A 20,735-nucleotide genomic window follows, 5' to 3' on the forward strand; every position below is an offset into this window, starting at 1 on the left:
CGTTTTACTTGATATATTTATGTGCTAACTTTACACAGTTCCAATAGTCCCCCTCAATAAAAGGTAGTAAACATGATATAAGTACTAAACATATAGCAAAACTAACCATAATGATTAACGAAATAATCACTTTTAGAAAAGCATTACCTGTTGCTTAAACTTGCAGAGATCCATGCAGATTCACTGTTTAATGTGGTAAGACAGGAAGCTCTATGTTAGCAGGCAAGATGTGTATCAGGACTTTTAAATGATTATTTATTAATCGTATTTGTATACCGCCCTATCTCCCGGAGGACTCAGGGCGGTTCACAGGCAAGTAAAAAACATATATGTACAAATTAAGATAACCATTAAAAAACTTATTCTAAAAGCCAAATTATTAAAAAATAGTATAAATATTAAAACCAATTAAAACCACTATAAATTTAAAATCTAGTCCAGTCCTGCGCAGATGAATAAATATGTTTTAAGCTCACGATTATCTACAGGAACTTTACCATCTGAAAATTCTCTGAAAGAAGGGATATTCTGGGGGCACAGATTATTAAAGCAGCAAAAGCAGCATCTTGTTTTTAGCTTCAAACCTTTTTGTAAGAAGCTCCTGGTTGTTTCTGCAAGCAAAGCAGCTCTACATACAGTATATAAGCATGCAGAACTTTTGATTCTGAAGCAGCAATGTGAAAAAAGGCATAGCTACTTTAGAGCTTCAAAGAGGAAAAAAACCCAACAACTACTAAAATAAAGAAGCGGCTTGCAACCTTCATCATCAGAGCATAAACTAATGTACTAACTTTTAACATGCTTTTAAAATTACAAATAAAAAACCCTTTTCTTCCCATAGCCTATGTTTACAGTTCTTGTTCAGCAAAAAGTCCATTAGGAGTTATTAGAAATGTTAAACAAATAAGTTATCTCCAATCAAATAGTTCAACTTTATATTCCTTCTTTCAGCATTTCACAATCTTAAACTTTAAATCATTCCAACGGCATTGCAGAATTTGATCTTTCATCAATCGTTCCATTTAGGAGGGGTTTTTCCATCAACTTACTGGCAGGCCTGAAGATCCAATGCAAAGATGGGTATGTAAAACACATAAAAGGGGATCATCAAAGATTTCTTGTTGCAGCTGTTCCATATCCTGATGCCTTTCCTGATTTGTCTTTGATGTTCTGATTTCATTTATCTCAATTTGTTGCCTTTTGTGCCTTCAAAATCTATATCTATATGAAGCAAAACTTTTTAATTTTTTTCTCATCATTTTCTAAGAATGTATCCATTGAAATCTGTATTCTTTGAGATTTTAGTTAATAAAAGTTCAGTTATCAAAAAATTCTTTAAGACAGGGGTTCTCAAACTATGGCCCACTGGCTGTATACCCGCTGAAGCCATTAATCTGGCCCAGGCAGTACTACGAGGCTGCCCCTCCCACATCGTATCACCCACCCGCCAGCCCCCGCCCTTCGGCCGAGCACAGGATTTCCCTTTGCGAGCCCTGCGGGCTGGAACTGGAAAGTAAGGCCTACATTTTTTGGCTGGCAGTGCGCTACCGGAGGTGGGGGAGGTAAAAAATGTGGCGCACACATCAGGGGTGAAATCTACTTACCTTCCCTACCAGTTCAGAAGTGTGTGTGTGCGTCATGTGCAATTTTGGACCCACATGCACAGAGGGTAAAAAACAGGTTACTTCCTGGTTAAAACGAGGAAATAATGTCTGGGCATGTGGGTGGAGCCTCGCGCTGCCACTACCGGTTCTCCGAACCACCCGCCGCCGCCACTACCGGTTAACCCAAACTGGTGTGAACCAGTAGCATTTCACCCCGGTGCAGGCACCCCAGGAGGCCGGGTGCAGAATGCTACTGGAGGTGGGGGAGGCCAAAAGCTGGCCCACTTTTGGCCTCTGGGGGCATCTGTGTGCCCAATTTTTGGCCCCATGTTTAAAAAGTTTGAGGACCCCTGCTTTAAGATATGAAATGATTATAGCTAGCTTGCTGTTTTACCATTTTTCTGCCTGCTCTTTTAGTTCCTTCTAGTGTTGATTTGCCTCAGTTGTTAATATGGGCAGGTTTAGTACCATTTCAGTTGTTTCCCATGAGTATATTATTTAATTATATAGTTGTTTTTCAAATTTATAATACAAATAACCAATATTTCATGGCCTCCCAGTCCATTTACAACTTTCTTAAATCAAATTATTTTGTTTTTTGTCAACTAGATGTTTTTCTCTCCCTTTTCATCCTAGCATTTTTCCACAGGTGCAGGATCAACAAATATTATTTCAATCAAATGCAGTAACCAGGTCCACTTGGATGGTTTTCACATCCACATTAATTTGTCCTGCCACTAATTTTTTATTTTTGCAATTTGAAAAACAAATAAAACCAATTTTTTTGGCCAATTGTATATTATTATATCTTAACTTTTAAACATTTCTTAAATCCAAAGAAGAAGGTAAAATTCACCAGGTGTTAAAAATAAGCTCCCCATTTTGAAGGTATTATCCATAAAATAGTTAAATTGAACATTTCCAAATGTATCTGGAAAACAAATTTGGCTAGCTTGGTATCCTTATTAAAGACTCTGCTTCTGCTGAAAGCAAGTTGTCATCTCCCTTGGCTTCTGGTCCTCAGACCAGCAGGTGACTGCTCTTTTATGATCTCCTCATGAAGAGCTGCCATTCAGAGCCCCTGTGGGTGATCTTCCATCTTTCTTCTTCTTTGGAGACTTTCTACTCCCCATCTACACAGCAGTTGTCATTACTGCTCATTCACAAAGATGTCTTCAATCAATCATGACTCACAGTAGAATCTGAAAATTGCACTGGATTTTGACTTCTCCATGTTCTTGCTGAAAGCAAAATTACCCCGGCAAGCTTTCTTTCCCATAGACTCTGTTTTGATTTATATTCCTTTCTTTGTCTCTCAGTTATCTATTCAGCCTTGAGTAAATTGCTATTCTCACCTAGCAACTATGTTATGAGCTTGAAACCTGAAATAAGGCAACAATCAACACTGTTCATACAATGTATTTTGGACTTAAAAATTTATTACAGTTCTCTACACAATATTAAAACAAATTCAGATGTTAAAAATATAGGCTACAATTCCAAATGCAACTACTGGGAAGTAAGTCACAAAGATAATTTAACATGAGAAATTATCATGTTATAGGGATGAAACCTGGAATAAGAAAGATAACATTACTTGTATGCAATGCATAAAAATGTAAATGGTTAATATAATACATAATAAAATAAAGTTTTCAGTCTAAAAGTGATCTAGCACTTTTCACTATGCATGGATATCTCGATATATAGTACCTTAAATTGCTTGAAAGGCAAGAAGAGTCAAACAATAGCCCAACTGTTTATAATTTTCATTCAATAGCATTTCTACAATATAAGCAAAGATTATAAAAAACAACTCCAGGCAGTGGTTCATGACAATGCCATGATTTATGTTGTCAAAAGCTACAGAGAGATCTAGCAGGACCAGAGCATTGCACTACCCTTATTTCAGTCGCACAAGAAATATCATTGTGGTTTCAGAACATATCCAGGTCTGAAATCCAATTTAAAAAAAGACTCAGATAAACCATTTCTTCTAGGGTTTCCCATAGGATCCACCACCTTCTTAAGAACTTGCCCTAAATAGAGAAAACTGGAAACAGGACAATAATCTTCTAATATTGCTGGTTCAAATGACGGGTTAGGGTTTTAATAAGTATATAAGTTTTCATCTATTGGGAAAGGTAGGGATCTAAACCATAGGTATCTTAGCTAATCAACTCCATCTTAAGAAACAATTACTAAAACTTGTTTCTTTCATTGTCATTCGTTCAATTGATTGCATTAAAATGTTTTCCCGTATATCTGAAAAGATATTCTTGTTATACTCTGCTGTAATTATATATCTCAGCAAAGACATTTTGATTGGACAATTATTTTCACTGTATTAAAGGAACAGTTACCTAATTTTAGTTAATCTTCTAACAATATTCATGGCATAACATTTTATGGGTGAAAAAATGAAAGGAAACACAGTAAGTAATATTTTTCATCTCAATAAATCCTTGCCAAAGCTAAATTGCTTGCAGACATTTTCAAGAATTGTTCTACAGTACTGTACAAATGTGATGATTTTTCTGAAACTCTTGCATTGTGGCCTCTTTGGTGCACCATAGGTTTATTATCCTTATCAGTTCAATCAGTTTAGCTTGAAAATTCAACATTTTTGTTTACTAAAACATTTGATCCACTGATGAGTGCAGATGTGGATGCATAAAACAGTACAAAATTATTTATCTACTTTATCTTCTGTGGCCTGTCACTCCATGCTTGAGATTTCTTTTTGGCAAGTTCCATCCATGAGGGTTGATCTGGAGACTGACTAACCTTCTTAAATGGCTTTATATCTCCTTTTTCAATTGGCAATAATGGCTGAGCTGCATATGGAGGGGAAAAAAGTTTCTGTTACAGTATTTCTCAAACCTGCAATTAATATCTGAAAATAAATATCTGAAAATATGTGGAACATCCGTTTAAACCAGGGGTCACCAACCTTGGCAACTTTAGGACTTGTGGACTTCAACTCCCAGAATTGCAAAGCTGTCTGAGGAATTCTGGGAATTGAAGTCCACAAGTCTTAAAGTTGCCAAGGTTGAAGACCCTTGGTTTAAACCACACCCATTTAATATTTCCAAAATATTAATTCCAAACATTTATTGAACATTGTGTTTTTTTTTGTATTTTGTGCTATATTGTAGCTTTTTTCATGGATGTATGGGTCACAAAAGTTCTTCAATAGAAATCTGAGTACTAAAATCTCCAAAAAGAATGGCCAGCTGATGGTTGATGATACAGGAAATGCAGGAGCTGAGGGAGCAAACTCACTCTGGTCAATGAATGTACGGAGATGTAGCAGACTATCTGAAAGATCTTGTGGACTATTGGGGATCTACAGATCCTAGTCTGAGAATCCTCTTTCTAGGAACTTAGTGTTCAGCAGTATCTGCTAACTCTCTGGGATTCTGCTAGGCAATGCTGGGTAAGAATTTTGTCGGTCAGAATAAACTATGAATACAATTTTTATATTGTCTTCAAAAGCATTCTAGAACTAAATGTCAGGTTCATCCCATCCCATGCAGTGTTTTTAGGGAATTAATGTTTTCTAAACATAATAAAGAAAATAAATCTGTATAAAAAGAATCTTCAACATAGGCCAGAGAAACTAAACATAGATTCTTCTACCCCTTCAGATAGTAAACACTGGATCTTCAGTTCATCTGGATTTGACAAGATTCCATATATAACTGCATATACATTCACAGAAAGCACCTTTAGACTCTTGAATATGTGTTTGAAACAAGTATATGAACAACGTCTTAATGGCCTGTGACTTAGGCACAAAATAATATTCCTATAAATAGCAAATGAACAGTACTGTAGTAATAGTGAATGGGTCTACATATTATATTAAGGCATGTTTTGTTTAACCACAATTTTCTTAAATTGATACTGCATGCCAGAGGTGGGTTTTTAGCAGGTTCTGACCAGTTCTGGTCAGTTTTGAGTAGCTCAGAGAACTGGTAGTAAAAATTCTGACTGCCCCCACCCCCATCTATTCTTTGCCTTCCAATTCCCAGCTGATTGGGAGGAAATGGGGATTTTTGCAGTAACCTTCCCTGGAGTGGGGTGGGAATGGAGATTTTATAGTATCCTTCCCCTGCCACACCCACCAAGCCACACCCACAGAACCGGTAGTAAAAAAATTTGAAACCCACCACTGCTGCATGCCAAGCCAAAGCCAAAACCTATTATGGCTTAGTACAACGTGGGACCCTGCATACTGTGGAACAATAGTAATTCGGTATTTTGACTAATTTTTCTTTCGTACCAGGGTTCTGATGGGATGACAAGCTATTTCTTAGTGAAAGGTCTTGCATTTCTAGCTTCGTCTCTTTCGTCTCTTTCTTTGTTTCTACAGAAGAAGCTGTGAATGGGGAAGATGACACTGTGTTCTGAGGCAAATCTGACTGTTGCCTTACTGCTTCCTAAATAAAAGTACAAAGAGACAATTAGTAAAGTTTTAAATAATTAATTTGGAAAGAATATGAGCGGAGTTAACAAACAACACATAGGTTAACAGCAGAGGTAGATCTCCTGCTCATCTTTGAAATTATCCTGTTACAAATTACAATTGCTGCACTCTTCACATATAAGGTACTATGGAATTTATTATTGTAAGACTTTATAATTGAAATTTAATCCATGGACAGAGATCTATTAACAGCTATTATAACCCTGCTCAAGCAGGTAAAAGGAATTACTTACTCCTTTCCAAGTTTATTATTTGGAAAGTCAAGTTTCAGACCTTATTATATTACTGAGTTGATATTGATTACACTTATTGATAATCTTTGGTGGGACTGGGATGGGAGTTACACATCCATTGCAGCCCTCCTTGATCTCTCAGTAGATTTTGATACCATCCACAGTACACTTCTGAGGATTGGGAGTGAGAAGCGTACTGTTATAGTGGTTCTTCTCCTTTCTCCAGGGCCAAATCCAGTTGGTTGCAGTAGAAGGTTTAGTTCTAGATCCCTGCTTTGTGGAATGCTTCAGGGCTCTATTTCTCCCCCATCCATATTAAACATCTACATGAAATCATTGGGTAAGGTCATCCAATAGCATAGGTGAGGATACTGGTAATATCCAGTTATCCAAGTAGCTAAATTACTCTGTTAAAATATTTTTCAGGGTTTGGAGGCTATTTAGGTCAATCTTAGTAAGCCGAACTGGCTGAGTCCCTGCCCCCAATATTTTTTATCTAACTTTAAATGAGGTTACAATCTCCCAGACAGTGTTGGTACACAATTGGGGGTTTTCTTGGACTCTTGGGCCTGCTTGAGAAACACATGGCAACCATGGCCCAGAAGCCTTTTCAGAAATGTACTTGGTGTAGATCATGTCTTAGTGATCTATAATGTGTGATGGAATGTAGTCAGGATTCCTAGGATGGAGGGAGCATATTGAAAAAGAATAAGAGGCAACTCAGTTCAGATAGTTTGTGTGAGAGAAAGAGGGTAAAGATAGCTCCTCCCTAATAGTTCCCAGAGTATATGTTTCAGTTTCAACAAGGTTCTCCCTATAGGTGTAAAAAAGATTGCTTGGAAGAATCAGTATGTAACCAACTTGGTTCTTGGTGCCTGACATCCAGTTCTATACATGGGACTGCCGTTGAAGAGCATTTGAAAGATGCAACTACTTTGGCAGCAAAGATAGTCTTGGGCATCTCATGATATGTGTTCTGTTTCCCCCTCCCACCACTCCCAACAAAAAGTCAGTCAAAGGCCTTCTCCAAGTTTAGTTACACTTGGCTGGATTCCTTCTGGCACAGAGATGTTCTGGACACGTCTCCCCACGTGCCTGCCAAAATCCCTGGAGATAACCAGAAAATTATAGATAAAGCACGAGTCACTCATGAACAGATTCTCCCATCCATGAAACAATTCGCCCGTGCAAATTCACTCCTTTGTCTAACACAAAAAGCCAGGAAGCTCCGCATCCTGCTTTATATCCCCTGTGGGTGTCACTCCATGATTCATCATTCTCTGACCCTGTCCCAAAGCCTCCTCTGCTGCACGCGCCGGTCACGTCTGCGCAGTCTCGCATCAAGCCAAGATTGTTCTTGGGGCGTTGCCAAATCAGAAGAAGGCCCGGGGGAATCAGGCCTTGCCAGCCCCTCCTCCTCCTCCTGGATCCGTGCCAGGGAGGGAGAGGGCCCAGGGGAAGCAGGCCTTGCCAGCTCCTCCTCCTCACTCTCTGAATCCTCCTCCTCCAGGAGTCCAAGTCCGGGAACCTGGGTCACAACAATATGCTCATATGTTACCAGGACTCTGTGAACTGCACTGGCTCTTGATGAACTTCAAGATGCTGGCTGTCTCCTATAAAATTCTGCTGGGACTTTATTTGTGGGACTGCTTTGTGCCAATTGTTTGTTTTCACCTCATCAGATCTATCATGGTAGGATGTTTTGGGTCTTTATATTAAGTAGTCCTGTCAGAACTCAAGACATCTATCTTGACTTTTGTAGCATCTGTCCTGTGGAACAATATCCCTTCTCCTTACAAAGTTCTGGAGAGCTCTCAGCTTTTAGTTTTCCATAAACTGAAAAAAATCTGGCTTTTTCCTCAAACCTTGAAGGTTGGTAGTTAGGTTTTTCTCGCCATGTACATGTATACATCTGAACTAGACTGTATTGTTTCTCTTTGTCATATAATATATGTGGGCATATGCATAATTTTTATTTAATTGTTTATTTATATTTTTCTCACGTCTATTTAGTGTATATTGGAGGTAGTGACCCTTTGAGAGCTGTATGCAATGAAATTTCATTTTAATATATGGCCGATTATTGTACATTTAAAGTGACAATAAAGTTAGTCTAAGTCTAGGTAAACCTGTTGGCTAACTTCTTGTTGTCTGTTACTGATCTGTAAAAAGAAAAGGACTTATTTTGGACCTTAGTGCCTTGTATATTGATGTAATGGAAAATTTTGTCAATATTTTGCATTGCTGTTGGTTTTGGTTTGGCTGTTAGCCAGCTAGAGTTGCTTGGTGAGATGGACAGCCACATAAATTGTATACACCAAAAAAGCATAGAAAAGTGATGCTTAAAAAAAGTTGTACTATTCGTGCTAGGATAGAGAAATTGTGGTTCTGAACTGCATGTTTAATAGTCATGGGAGTATAATTTGTGGCAAAGGATACAAGTTGTTCATTTCAAATATAGTATGTAAACTTTGTTACTTAATGATTTATTTAGAGTTTGGGAGGAAAATGTTAACCTATTTCGAGTTCTTACATAGTTTATGTGTGAATGAAATACACTCATACATATATGCACACACTTATACATACACTAAAAGAGGTTCCCACTTAGAATTAATTGTAAATTATAGATGTCAAACAGCATTTGAGGGAGTATACTTTCAGTGCATATTCTTCAAAGATATTTGAAGAAAAAGCAAATGGATTGAGAGCAATGGGAAAAATAATAAAGTCATTGTTGGGTTGATCCCAAAAGAGAGGAAAAGAAAATAGATCAATATATTTAAAGGTCATTTTAATATTCACAAAGCTGGACAGATACAGAAGAAGGGGAAACGTATTTAAAAGTGTCTTAGGTGAAAAACAGGCTGACCTATCCCTAATCACATTTGGAAAGGTTTGGGATAGGTTGGAATAAAATTCAACTGGAATACAAAGTGGCAGGCCATAAAAAGAAGGGTTCTCACAGCATCAATGAGCTTTGTATGATGCCATAAAAGTTTGTTTTCCTGCATGTACCTGAGATATACTGCATATATCTATGTGAATGTTAGGAGAGGAAAGGAATGGTTTATATTAAACCATTAATAATAAAGGGTTTGGCTTATAAGGGAATTCAAATTCCTAACCAACCTGATCAAACTGTAAGGAATATAAATTGACCTACCATTTCCCCATAATTTTCCCATAATGTAATAAATAAATAACCACAGCTTCATGGCAGAGATGATAAGACATCTGTCATTATTGGCTGAATTCTCGGAAGCAGAATAGGTTTAACTGATTTGATTCAAGGGTATATCAACATATTAGAGGACTGATCAACAAAACTAAAAGACGTGGCATTGAAATGACGCACATCAATCAATCAGTGGTAAATTACATACCTCCATTGTTTCCTTCTCTTTTATTTGTTTTTCTGCATCTGCTTTATCCTGTCCTTCTGGCTTCTCTTCTTTGCTAAACTCTTGTTCAACAATCCTTTGTTTTTGCTTTGCTATGCTAATCCAAGCTGGCATTTCAGTTGTTCTTCCATAGTCTGTAGCAGTCACAGGCGAAGACACACTTGTTTCTGTTGAGAGAAGATTTAGGAAGGTTATTGTAAGGGTTCTCCTTGCGGTTTAGAACCATCTTCCCAGGCTCAAAGTAAAAAAAAGAGAGAGAGAGAGAAAACCTTTGTCTTGTAAATCTTAGGAAGAGCTAGCAGATATTTCTAAGGAGAAACTTCCACGTAACATCAAATAAATTGTTCTATAACTGGAGATGCCAACCTAAGAAATCCAGAGCTGATGTATATGTATCATTTCACATGTCTCCACCCCCTGCCAAGATTAGAGTGCCTGGACTCTGTTGGCCTTTCACATGTTCCTAAAGATATGCTTCTGTCACAATGTCTAGGGATCTGATTCTGAAGGCATGGCTGAACCCATGTGCTATTCATATTGATTTGTTATGGGTGAATTTGTTTACACCCCGGTTGAAAATTACATGTTTATTTTTATATCACATTAATTATTGTTAGTTGCCCGGAGTCATGAATTGAGATGCACAGACATATACATTGAGATGACGATGATGTCACACCAAGTAGACCCTGCAGATATAGTCAAAAAAATAGTTGCTTTCTTCTATAGCTATGGTTATTCAGAGTCAGAGCCAGAAGAACTAAAAGAAGCCATAACAGCTGAAGTTCATAGCACTTGCCCCCTTCCAGAAAATGTCAAAATGTATAGTTGCACCTATGATCTGGACTTCCTTTCGGGTCAGTTATTGAGATTTTGCTAAATTCTTAAAACAGACTATAGTAAAGGAGATTATTATTCCCACTGGTAGAAAATAGAGTTAAAGCAACTTGAAATAATTTCCATAAATAGATAAGAGGTCAGGAAATCTTGATTCGTGATCTAGGTAGTAAGAGCTGTTCTGTTATGCCATTATCCCAGAACCCTAAAATTACATATTCTGGGTACCTTGCAACATGCTGTATGTTTTTGAGTCAGTCACAGATTACATGGTTGAAGGAGGAGAATGGTCTGACTCCAAAATATTTCTGTGTAGCTGCATATGTGTGAATGGATCAGCTAGGTACATACTGTATTATAGAGCTTGCATTTGTTAGCAGTCAAAATATTTCAGAATCCATTATCCCTCTAATGTTCTTCTTAAATATCAAAAAAAACAGTGCCTTTCAAAGTAGAAGTGAGACCTATATAATAAAATACTGGTTTTTTGGCTTTGTACCTTTATCAATACAAACCCAATAAACTTTTCTAAAAGAAACAACCATCATTATACAAACTGAGCAAAAACTGCAACCTTGCTTTTGAAATATCTGTAGAATAAAAGCTCTGTGTTTGCCTACTATGGAATTTGTGCTTTGCTAGGGAAAGTCATACAGGCTTATCATAAAACCACAAATCAATCAACTATATCTACATATGATGGGATTGAGGGGGAAAAAAATTAACTGCAAACTTTCCATTCCAAGATCAGAATGAAAAAAAAAGTACTTCTTCATTAGTTTCTTCCCAGTTAGGCAAGAAGCTGCCAGTCATATTAGATCTATAACTTTCATTTCAGTTTCAGAATGCCAGTCAATTATCTATTATAACTTAAATACTATTGAAATTTCAACATTAAGTGTACATCCCAATGTTTACTTTTATTAAAAATGAAGTATTAAACTGTCAGATTAAACACATAAATTAAACACACAAATTATAAATAAATGTAGTAATTGTTTGCAAATTCTACTTTGGAAAGTTGTGGAAAACAGCTACTCTATTGTGGGAAAAGTACATCTAGTCCAAAATATTGTAGGCAGGTGTGATATTTTGCCTCCCATGAACTCTGAAGCACTTTGGAGGCTGAAATGCTGCCCAGCTTATGGACAAACAAGCTAATCGATATCTGGGAGAAAGAGGAGGAGAAGTTACCTATCTCTGACTATTCAACAGAAATGTGTAACTTGTGATCTGATCTACTGTTTTTGATAATTACATACTTATCAAGTAGTGCAAGATCGGAAGACACAGAGGAATCTGGCCCATAGAATCACCAGAAGTCAGATACAATCGAATGGATAACATCATCATCATCATCATCATCATCACCATCACTTACTTATCAGTTAAGACTAAATGACCTTAGAAACAAATTTCATACAAAAAAAAATAAAGGACTGAATTGGTTGAGCAGTATTTAGCATTTTTGCTGTTCAAGGATATCTGACCAATGTAGAAGACCATTGTATTTCCAGTTTAGTTACTTGTTTTGATTTCTCCTTCATATTAAGAAAAGACTGGAACTCATTCTGAGCTAACCTAGTTGTTTTTCACTCTTGCTTGCTGCGGGGGTGGGGGGGTGGGAGGTGGGAGTCTTCACACAACTGCAAAACTTTTTTTTAATTTGTGAATGTCTCAGGCTTTAGGTTTCCATCAGGTTCTACCTGGTCAAGTCAGGTGTTGCAGGCTTATGTGACCATAGAAACAGGTCCATGAAATCATGGTGCCAAGTTTTAATAAAAACCCTAGTACTAACTAGCCTTTATGCTGGGAGCTTCTGCACAGAACTTAGCGTTGGGTTCTATGGAAACTGATCATCCTTGGAGTATCCCTGCTGTCATTATTAAGGAGCTTCTGAAAGCTTGCAAGAGAATTGGGTATCATTTTGCTTGGTGTGTCTGCTTTTTATATTATGCTTTAAAATTAGTTTTTTTAAATTAATAATAAAGCTTAAAATCTACCACTCACTGGTCTGCTCACTGTCTCTGAATCCAAAGAACCAAATGCCTGGGCATCTGATCACTGCCCTGACACTTGACAAAACAGTAGATTAGATGGGCCTCTAGCCTAATCAAGCAAGATAACATAGAAAATCAGCTTCCCTGCTTCTAAACAGCGCATCTCTTTTCCAAATTGTAAAGCAGAGGTGTCAAACTCATGGCCCGGGTCCCAGATGCATCACCTGCTGGCCATTCCCACCCCCATTTTAGTGAAGGGGGGAAAAGTCACGATATGTCACGTGACAACAATGTGATGATGTGAATTTGACACCCCTGTTGTAATGTATTGCATTGCATTGTCACTGAGGCTAAGACCACACATGGTGGAAGTACATTTACATCTCTTCCCAAGAAATAGCATTTGATTTTTAAAAAGCCAGAAACATGGATGAGTTGATCTCTCTCCTCTTTGCTTTTAAAATCAGTTTCACCTTCATTTCTCATCATTTGTATTTTGAACCTAAGATTGTTTATAACCTTCAAATTCTGAGAAAAAATGGCAGCAGATATCACAGCTGCCCTGTGACTGCCCTCAGGATAAGCTTGTTATCTACTTATTTTGGTTTCTTAGGGTAATACTAGGTCACTTGAACAATTCTTGCTTTTCTTTCATCTGTCAGTCTAATAAGCTCAAAACCATTAACCTTAAAAGCATCCTGACAAAAATGGAGAATACTGGCATAAAGTTACCTTTCTTGCATATGTATTAAATAAAACAACTGTCTTATTGTAAGATGTTTTATGTATTTCTTTCTCTGTCATACATATACAGGTAGTCCTCAACTTACAAACATTTGTTTAGTGACCATTCAAAGTTACAACGGCACTGAAAAAAGTATTTTATGACCTTTTTCACACTTAAAACCATTGCAGCATCCATCACAGGATCAAAATTCAGACACTTGGCACTCATATTTATGACGATTGCAGTGTCCCAGGGTCATGTGGTCACCTTTTGCAACCTTCTGACTAGCAAAGTTTTTATTTATTTATTTATTTATTTATTTTGTCACAACATCATACAAAAAGATTATATAGTATATAACCATATAAACATATATAGGAAGAAGAAAAGAAAAACACTAGGACAGGAACGGTAGGCACGTTTGTGCGCTTATGCACGCCCCTTATGGTCCTCTTAGGAATGGGGTGAGGTCAATAGTAGAAAGTTTTTGGTTAAAGCTTTTAGGATTATGGGAAGAGACCACAGAGTCAGGTAAAGTATTCCAAGCACTGATGATTCTGTTGCAGAAGTCATATTTTCTGCAATCTAGATTAAAGCGGTTAACATTAAGTTTAAATCTATTGGTTGCCCTTGTATTATTGCAATTAAAGCTGAAGTAGTCTTTGACAGGAAGGACATTACAATAGATGATTCTGTGAGTTAAACTTAGGTCTTGTCGAAGGCGACGGAGTTCCAAGTTTTCTAAGCCTAGGATTTCAAGTCTGGTGGGATAAGGTATTTTGTTGTTTTCAGAGGAATGGAGAACTCTTCTTGTAAAATATTTCTGGACACGTTCAATTGTATTGATGTCAGAGATGTGGTGAGGGTTCCAAACCGGTGATTCACTTAACAGCCATCTTACTAACTTAACAATGCAGTGATTCACTTAACAACTATGGTAAGAAAGGTCATAAAAATGGGGCAAAACTCACTTAACAACTGTCTCATTTAGCAACAGAAATTTTGGGTTCAATTGTGGTCGTAAGTCGAGGACTGCTTGTATATACGTCTTTCTGTTGCTATATGTTCTTGTTTTGTTTTTTATGAGGAAAGTGCTTAGGGAATCATGCTGCAGTATTAAAAGAGTGTGTAACAACTCCCTAAATAAATTAACTGTCCACATTAATAGTGCCTGACAATAGCTACTGCAGGTGAAAGCCATCAGTTAGATAGGACTCAAATCTATCATTTAAATTATAAGGGGGGAAAAAACCTTTAGATTAAACATTAGGAAGAACTTCTTGACTAGGAAAGCATTCTGTAGAAGAACTTCTTGACTAGGAAAGCATAAGTAAGATTCAAATTTATTTTTGACTGTTAAACAATAAATTAGATATATTTGGATGCAATGGTCTCTCATAACACAACCAAATACTTTCATATACATCACATTAATGACTTTCTGAAACTTGCTTATTTTAAACTTTCAGAGTAAGCATTACAGTATAGCTATAATCTGTGGTATCTAAACTTTCTGAATTTCACACAAATGAGTCATAAGCAAAGTTATAAATAAACATTGTTTCACTGAAATAAACATACATAGTTCATCTTGATTATATTTTTTCAATTTTGGGGTAAGGAGTATTACAAAAAGGATTGAAAAGGAGAAGTACCAAGCCAAATCAAATTTAACATCTCTGTTTAAACCTTTCAATTTTTGCAAGCCATCCTTACTCTTACATACACTGCTTTATGTTTCCTTGTTGTTGTTTTTTAATTTCAATTTTTTTTTGAGGATATCATAAATTCCAGACAAAGATGTCAGAAAGGAACTTAGCGAGGAATTTCAAACAGCTGTCAGAAGAGACAAGAAGCAATATCACAACATCTGTAAAGACATTAATGATGGGAACAAATACAGAAACAAGGAAAGTCTTCTAAAAGGTCTTTCAACTCCGAAGAGGATTCCAACCTTGAATTGATGTTTTAAAGAATATGAATGGACAGATACTAACTGACTCTAAGAAAATCAAAAGAAGATGGAAAAAGTATTTTGAAATTTGTACAGTAGAGATGTCTACTTCCAAAATACAAGCCCACCCACTCCTTAAGTCATTTCTGGATCCCAACTTGGTTTCTGTCCCTCTAGCTAAATGCCTAAGCAACCTTGTTGAAAATGATATGAGGATGTTTAGAAAACTCTGTGTGTGTGTGTGTGTGTGTGTGTGTGTGTGTGTGTGTGTGTGTGTGTAAGAGGGAGAGAGGGGAGGGAGGGAGAGAGAATAAGAATAAACCAATGCAGAGTTCTTGCTTGATGCACAAATGATCAAAACAGTATACTCTGGACAGGTTATGTGAAGGGCTAACTCTTGAGTAGTCTAGAATCTGAAAAAGGTGGAACAAGAAGAGGTCAACCAGCAGCAATATGAATGGACTCAACTATAGTAGTGGTGTTACCCCATTGGAAGATCTGAAGGTTAAAGGCTGGAGACAGATCATCTTGAAGAAATTTCATCTATCTGGTCACCAAGAGTTGTGATCAGTTTGATCACACAAAATCTGTTTGTCACTCATTCACTCTCTATGTCTAGGTAGAGATCATTCCATCTAAAGCTTTATTGGATTTCAGGTTAAAAATTGGAAAACTTTTTTTACTTAGAAACTGTGTAGCCAGAGATAGGGTTCAATAGTTAGGCAGAGTAAGGACATGATCAGCAAATATTGTTTAAAGAGACCTATTCTACTAATCTGATTCCTAAAAAAGGATTTAAATGCTTTTCTGAGTTAAAGGAAACCATAAACCTTAACTTAATCTGTGGTTTTAGCTAAATACCTTGATGTTGATAAATATATAATTAGTCTTATCAATGCCAGCAGGCATAGCTTATTCCAATCAATCAACCCAGTGTCATGTACCCTTTCAATAGTTTTTTTTTTACTTCTTCTCACACTGACATCTTCCCAAAATACAGCTTTGTTATTCAGCCAGTGAAATGTACAATGTCCCTTGCTTTTTTCTCTACTTATTCTCATCATCCTGCAACTGCAAGTAATTTTGATGGCTAAGACTCAATTTCAAAACATTTTCCTTCTTCTTTTTATTTCACATGGCTAATTTTGTGCTTCTTTTAACAGACGTTTTACTCCTTATTTTTTATCTTAAATTTCTCCAGATACAATTAAAAATCATTGTCATGTTGCTTTTTGCTCCCCCCCCCCAATAAAACCCCATGTACCTATTATTACAAACATTTTTACTGGAACAGAATATTGTAATTGAGGTAATTAGATATATCACCAACACAGGCATACCCAAAGCACTTCTGTACACTTTATCAGAAGTGTCCTTGAGTATAATCCATGAACATATCTGGTAACAGCCAATATATTTTTGCTTGATACATACTGATATATATTTGCTTCCAGGTAGCTCCTACTATTTGCAGACTTGGCTAACAAACTTAGCCAATTCCCTCTGTATTTTAATACCAGTTATTTGAGAATATGAGTGTTGGTTTGTTTCCCTCCTAACTAGTTACAGCTATAAGTCATGGTTAATTCTAAACAAATAACATGTTGAACTGTCTAGAATATTAGTCACATTCCCAAATAGGAAGGATCAAATAGAAATAATGGAGTACTATATAACATTTTGGTTATAACATTTGGTGAGATGTGCAGCTATGTGTGTACTCTCGGTATAAATTTAGTTTTGTCCCTTCATAATTTTAATGCCTTATCCACCTGCTTTCCAAATTTCAGTTAAATCCTAATGGAACACATAAAAAAATAAAGCCTCCTAGGAATTTTCCAAATAAGGAATTACGTACAGTTAAAAATTTGCAAAGTGATGAAGAGATACAGTATATGTTACTGAAAAATAGCACTTCCAATAATTTAATTCACTTAAAATCAGTATCCTCAGAAAAGATTCTGCAGAATCCCAAGGATGGGGTAAAGCAAGAAGAAAAGAAGTGGTACCAAACTTTCAGGATACTAGAAAGCAGATTTTAATATAGTTTTTTTTTAAAAAATAATCTTGAAAATCTGATGTAAATGTTCAGAATTTCCTCATGTTTTCAGGATGGATTTTCACCTAAGAGAAAAAGTAAGGGAGATTTTTGTATCTTTAATATCATTTATCTAAAATCTAGTGACTCTGACTTCATCTATTGCACTAAACCATGGCTTGCTGAGTAAGTGACACACATACATACACATATATATATATAAATATGCCAAAGTCTTACCAGGCACTTCGGTGGGATTCTGTTTCTTTTCCACATTTCTGCTTTCTGTTTTCAATTCTGGATATTTGGTTATTTTTTCCTGCTTTTCTGCGCTTGTGTTAAGGCTAATAATACTGGAGTGTTGTAAAGCAGGTTTTCTCGGCAGTGGAGGTTTTGTGTTTCCCTGTTCAGAGGATTTTAATTTAGTTTTGAAGCTTTCATTGGACAAATCAGTAACATTTCCATCCATTGTCTTCCTGGTTTCTCCTTTTTCAACTTTTAGTGAAGATAAAGTCACCTCTTCTTTTACTAAATTGAGTTCAGCATTATTTCCTTTCTGTTCCTTTGATTCCTGTCCAATATCTCTGTATTTCAGTGATAAAGATGTGGACCTAAGTTTGACTTGGAAGGGATTTTGGCTCTCAGAGCTTGAATGGCTTGGACTTGACAGCTGCAGAAGATTACCAAAAGAGCTGCTCAATACTGGTTTTGAACCCAAAGGCTGTGAGACAAAAGTCTTTGAGTCTAATGCTCGACCAGGAATATCAGATTCTGACTCTAATGAGGATTTCTGTTTATTAAAGCACCTATTTTTCTCTTTTGAAGAGTTCATCTCAACATCCTTCTTTGTCTTTTCACCATTTGTGGAGAAATTTACCTGCATGGCAAGAGGCTTCTCGTGCTCTGAAGCATCCTTCGTGTTCAAGCTGTTAGATCTTGATCTCCATCGCGCTGATGATACTGAAAACTTTCTCAAGCCACAAAGGTCATTGGTTTCTTTCTCTGTTTTCCCTCCCAATATGCCATCAGATACAGCTGGGAAATGGTCTTCATCGTTAGATTCCAGTTTCTCTTGAGTTGTTTTCGTTTTGCCTTGAGTCAAAGAAGTTCTCTCTTCCAGTGAAGAGTTTCTGCATGAAGCCCGAGAAATACTACTGTTCTCTGAATGGAGTAAATTTGGAAGCTGGGAAGGATTTGTGGATAAAGAAATGATGGGATTGGCCAATAAAGATGTTCTCTTCATAGCTTCCTTGTTAGAAAGACTTTCCAAAGTTTCCTTAGCATCTTTCAATGGTTTTTTCTCTGATGAATCTGATTCCGCAGTCATATAATTTTTGGCAGGGATATTTTTAGCAGTTCTCGTATCACTTTTGGATGGAATAGCAGAAATCTGTTTATTTTCTTGATTTAAAATACATAAGGGCACATTACTTAAATTCTTAGGGGACATCTCTAAAGTTTCACAGTACTCTTTGTCATGTTGTAGAACAGTATTTTCTCTGGGGTCAGAAGTTGAAGATTCACCACCCTCTGAAGAGCTCTCACAGCAACATGAGTCCATCAGAGAAGTGGAGCATGACATGTAAGTCTTTTCATCTGGGTGACTCAAAGGCTGAAACTCGGAGAAAACCAAAGCTGCATTGTCAGTCAGTTCCTGTGGGCTGGAAGTCACACCTTTGTAGGACTCTTTAACTGGCACTTCTTTTTCAACACTTTCATCTTCCTCAAGGGTGCAGATCATGTCATTCTGAGACTCAGATAATTTCTTCTGCAAGAAAAAAAAAGCTTGTACCTTTTTTCTACATCACAGCAGTACTTTTTTAAAAGATTAGTTACTCCTAAGATGGAAGTATCATTGACATTAAAAGCTTTTGGCAACCTAAATTGTGGAATTTTGTGATCTGATTCTCTTCAATGGTTTGAAATATTTTCAAGAGGTAGAACTGTGAGTGGTGCATGTGATGAAATTCACAATGCACATATAAGTATAAGGGTGGCCACTATTTCCCTATGATTTCAATTTCATTTTCCTCTAACCAGTTCCCATTGCATTTCACTGTTCAGATGAATTTTAAAGGTAAAGGTAAAGGTTCCCCTCGCACATACGTGCTAGTCGTTGCCGACTCTAGGGGGCGGTGGTCATCTCCATTTCAAAGCCGAAGAGCCAGTGCTGTCCGAAGACGTCTCCGTGGTCATGTGGCCAGCATGACTCAACGCCAAAGGCGCACGGAACGCTGTTACCACCGTGTCCCTCATAGATGAACTTTGGGTGCTCATAAATTCAGCAATTGTTAAGATTTTGTTGTTCTGATTGCAAAGATTAAGACAGTCATCATTTGGAAATTGTTATAATTCAGAAAATCAGGAGACAACTCTCCATTGATTATCTTTTAAAAAGTTATACGTCCATTTTTTTCATTATTAATTAGAAATCATTATATAATAAATGGAAGTGAAATCCTGTTAATCTCTTATTCTCTTTCTATCTTTAACAATTAAATACTGCGATTGTGCAAAAAAAGGAGATTTGAAAGTACATCTATGAAGCACTTCTGAACCTTTAAAATAGCTGCATCTTTCAACAGAAGAGAATATTTGTAGCTCATGGTTTGATTGTAGAAACCTTGGTGATCTCTGAGCTTGGTTGTTTGCTTGCATATGTTTCATTACTTGACTAGATAACATTATCAATCATAGTGGGTGTTCTAGCACTACCTAGATAGGTAATGAAATATCTACAAGCAAACAAGCAAGCTCAGAGAGCACCAAGAACTCACAGCCACCTTTGTCCAAGGAACAGATTATTTCATAGTTTCTTCATTCTTCATGCTTTTTTAAAAACTGCGTAATTTCAGCCTACAACTGTGGCTAACTTTATTTTTTATAGTTTATTTTTTATTGGGAGTGTGCAGTATTTTGAATTCAAAGGCAAGAATGGATCTTTGAAATACATAGTGATGCACGAAGGTTCTACTTGTCTGCAATTCCTTGAAGCACTCATGCCTTTCCTATGATCATACAGCTGCTCTCTGCAATTGCTACATGATGCTAGGAAAACACGTTTGGATTAATGAACTGCAGTGGAGGGCTAAATAGTATACCATGATACACCTTTTTGTCTTCACGTAAATTAGAATTCAAAGTTACTTCTCAACATGTGCTTATAATTCTTGTCTCTACCTACTGTATAAGTCATAAGTCACTTTTTTCAGTACCACTGTAACTTTGAATGATCACTAAATGAAAGGTTGTAAGTAGAGGACTTCCTGTATATCATGGTGTACCTATTCAATAGGACAGTGCAAAGCTTTAGAATGGGATTTTTCACAAAATGCATCAGCACAGAGGATCCCCCCTTGAGGTGTCAAAGCATCCAATTCTTCAAAATATTTGTGGGGCTGCTTCAAAGGCCACCCTTCCCAGCTGTTGGCACATGTATGATTAGG

At 36.8% G+C, this 20,735-nt stretch overlaps 1 protein-coding gene across 3 annotated transcripts in view; it reads right to left on the reverse strand.

Annotated features, from left to right (window-relative positions):
• Positions 1-3,033: 3,033 nt before the first annotated feature.
• CRACDL (CRACD like) overlaps positions 3,034-20,735 on the reverse strand; it is a 56,404-nt gene continuing 38,702 nt past the window's right edge. For all 3 annotated transcript variants that reach the window (XM_058184908.1, XM_058184905.1, XM_058184909.1), the window contains 4 exons: positions 17,530-19,057; positions 9,716-9,900; positions 5,893-6,049; positions 3,034-4,441 (listed from right to left, as the gene is read on the reverse strand). In XM_058184908.1, coding sequence (XP_058040891.1) covers positions 4,302-4,441; positions 5,893-6,049; positions 9,716-9,900; positions 17,530-19,057 — 2,010 coding nt within the window. In that variant the 3' untranslated portion in view covers positions 3,034-4,301. The remainder of the gene's footprint in view (positions 4,442-5,892; positions 6,050-9,715; positions 9,901-17,529; positions 19,058-20,735) is intronic.

The sequence above is a fragment of the Ahaetulla prasina genome, chromosome 5, assembly GCF_028640845.1.
Source record: "Ahaetulla prasina isolate Xishuangbanna chromosome 5, ASM2864084v1, whole genome shotgun sequence".
NCBI classification, from domain to species: domain Eukaryota; kingdom Metazoa; phylum Chordata; class Lepidosauria; order Squamata; family Colubridae; genus Ahaetulla; species Ahaetulla prasina.